The sequence below is a fragment of the Nanorana parkeri genome, unplaced genomic scaffold (assembly GCF_000935625.1).
Source record: "Nanorana parkeri isolate BGI_ZX_2015 unplaced genomic scaffold, ASM93562v1 scaffold61, whole genome shotgun sequence".
In the NCBI taxonomy this organism is placed as follows: Eukaryota; Metazoa; Chordata; class Amphibia; order Anura; family Dicroglossidae; genus Nanorana; species Nanorana parkeri.
In genome coordinates, this window is record NW_017306329.1 from 1501551 (window position 1) to 1504616 (window position 3066).

At 53.4% G+C, this 3066-nt stretch overlaps 1 protein-coding gene across 1 annotated transcript in view; it reads right to left on the reverse strand.

Annotated features, from left to right (window-relative positions):
* The window catches only part of ST8SIA3 (ST8 alpha-N-acetyl-neuraminide alpha-2,8-sialyltransferase 3), a 31892-nt gene extending 30020 nt beyond the window's left edge, over positions 1 to 1872 (reverse strand). Inside the window, exon 1 of the mRNA XM_018576235.1 lies at positions 1596 to 1872. Coding sequence (XP_018431737.1) covers positions 1596 to 1774 — 179 coding nt within the window. The 5' untranslated portion in view covers positions 1775 to 1872. The remainder of the gene's footprint in view (positions 1 to 1595) is intronic.
* Between the last annotated feature and the right edge of the window lie 1194 nt (positions 1873 to 3066).

The following is a 3066-nucleotide window of genomic DNA, read 5'->3' on the forward strand; positions in this document are numbered from 1 at the left end:
GTGATGAAAAATCTCTCCAACCACAATAGGGACAGCAACATAAAACACTTTCTAATAGCTGGAGCTGTTGGTTACAATTTGTGACCTCTCCTGAAAATGCTAGCTGCCTGGCTGTCACATGCTGGTGCTTTAGCTTCCATGCTCTCTAAGCCACTGACCCAGATGCTGTATAGGATTAAGGAATTCTGACACGAAATTCCTGTGCCGGGTCTATGACTAAAAAGTGTTGAAGCTAGAAGCAGCCAGGCACCAGCATTGTAATCCAGGATAACCAAGAGTAATAATCTGGATTACTGAGCAGGTATAGAGAACGATGCCAGTCTAGCGACCCTGCACCATGTACCTGGCTGCTCCAGGGGTACCAGGGACAGGCAGGGCCGGATTTCCCACAAGGCCAACCAAGGCCCGGCCTCGGGGCAGCAGTGAGTAGAGGGGCAGCAGGGGTGTGGAATTCCTATCTCCCGATGCCCGGGACATGCAGTTCCGTGTGCCGAGCGGGTAGTTGTTTTCTACATTTAGCCCTGCTTTGGGCAAGGAGAGCTAAATGTACCGTGGGGACCCGCCGCTTGTTTTGTACAAGTGATCTCAGTGATGACGCCGAGATCACTTGTATGCAGCCTGCATACAGGGGGGCGCATTGTGAAGCCTGGCATTGGGGCAGCAGAGAGAGTAAATCCGGCCCTGGGGACAGGTGGCATGGACCCTGAAGCTGGCAGATAAGTGACATCACGTACCCGGCAATGATAAAACCAGAGACAGCCAAGCAACTAGTATTTTAGAAGGCCAGCAATGGCAGCGTACATATTTTTTACTGACAAGTTTATTAACTCACTGAACAGACATAGAAGAATTGTGCCAGTCCAGAGGCCATGGTACATGGACCTGACTTATTTCCGAGACATGTACCTGGCTGCTCTGTGGGACATGTACCTGGCTGCTCTGTGGGACATGTACCTGGCTGATTTGTAGAACATGTACCTGGCTGCTCTGTGGGACATGTACCTGGCTGCTCCCTGGGGCATGGACCTGACTGCTTTCTGAGACATGTACCTGGCTTCTCTGTGGGACATGTAACTAGCTGCTCCCTGGGACATGGACCTGACTGCTTTCTGAGACATGTACCTGCCTGATTTGTAGAACATGTACCTAGCTGTTCCCTGAGACATGTACCTGACTGCTCTCTGGCACATGTACCTGGCTGCTCTCTGGCACATGTACCTGGCTGCTCTCTGGCACATGTACCTGGCTGCCCTCTGGCACATGTACCTGGCTGCTCTATGAGACATGTACCTGGCTACTCCCTGAGACATGTACCTGGCTGCTCCCTGGGTACCAGTGACAGGTGATACGGTGGATACTGTTGCTAGGTGACATCATGTGTTACAATCTCCTATGATGAGGATACAAGGGACCCCCAGTACACTGTCAATGAGCCCACTGCGCCTGCGCAGACCCGTACATCCCCAGAATATAGATGAAGGGATCCTCCATGATGTATAATCACAGCCATAAACCCCAAATAAAAGCCATGCACTCCCGTTCCTCCCTCCGTGCCCCCCTCAATGCACCCCCAGCCATCCCGTCCCCCCCCTCACCTGAACCCGGCGTGGAACATGTACATTCGGGGCCCCCCGGAGCCGGCGTATTTCGGGGTGGTGAAGAGGTTGTCCTTCTTCAGGGAAACATAGCTGATGAGGGAGAGGATGAGCAGGGCGACACTCAGCATCACCAGACCCAGAACACTGGCCACCCGCACCATCCTGCACACTCTCATCCCTGGCCGCCCCGGACTGGCTCAGCACACACGATCCACCGGATAAGAAGCCGAGATAATCCACATAGAGGGCCGGAGATTAGGAGGAGGATGGAGGGGAGACACGGGGGATGAGAATGGAGGGGTGAGCCGGGGATCAGGAGGGGGGAGTCGGGGGATGAGGATGAGGGGAGAGCCGGGGGATCAGGTGGAGGATGGGGAGGAGAGCCCGGGGATCAGGAGGAGGATGGAGGGGAGAGCCCTGGGGATCAGAATGGAGGGGAGAGCTGCGCACTGGCAGATGGCTGCGATATAGGGTGTGCGGTGCTGTCCGCCCTCATCGTTCTGCCAGGCTCTGAGTCTGGGCGGAGGGGAGGATGGCAGAGCTCATGGCTGCACAGGGCCGAGGCTGGCAGGAAATAGATGGATCAGCTATCCATATGTATGAGGAGACTGTTACCTCCCATACAGGGGATCCCTGTGTCTGCCAGGCTGACAGACTCCACCCTCATATGATCACTTATCACCCATCATACCAGGGGCTCCACCCTCATATGATCACTTATCACCCATCAGGGGCTCCACCCTCATATGATCACTTATCACCCATCATACCAGGGGTTCCACCCTCATATGATCACCTATCACCCATCATACCAGGGGCTCCACCCTCATATGATCACTTATCACCCATCATACCAGGGACTCCACCCTCATATGATCACTTACCACTCACCATACCAGGGGCTACAACCTCATATGATCACTTATCACCCATCAGGGGCTCCACCCTCATATGATCACTTATCACCCATCATACCAGGGGTTCCACCCTCATATGATCACCTATCACCCATCATACCAGGGGCTCCACCCTCATATGATCACTTATCACCCATCATACTAGGGGCTCCACCCTCATATGATCACTTATCACCCATCATACCAGGGGCTCCACCCTCATATGATCACTTACCACTCACCATACCAGGGGCTCCAACCTCATATGATCACTTATCCCCCATCAGGGACTCCACCCTCTCATGATCACATATCACCCATGATACCAGGGGCTCCACCCTCATATGATCACTTATCACCATCATATCAGGGGCTCCACCCTCATATGATCACTTATCACCCATCATACCAGGGACTCCACCCTCATATGATCACTTATCACCCATGATACCAGGGGCTCCACCCTAATATGATCACTTATCACCCATCATACCAGGGGCTCCACCCTCATATGATCACTTATCACCCATCATACCAGGGGCTCCACCCTCATATGATCACTTATCACCCAT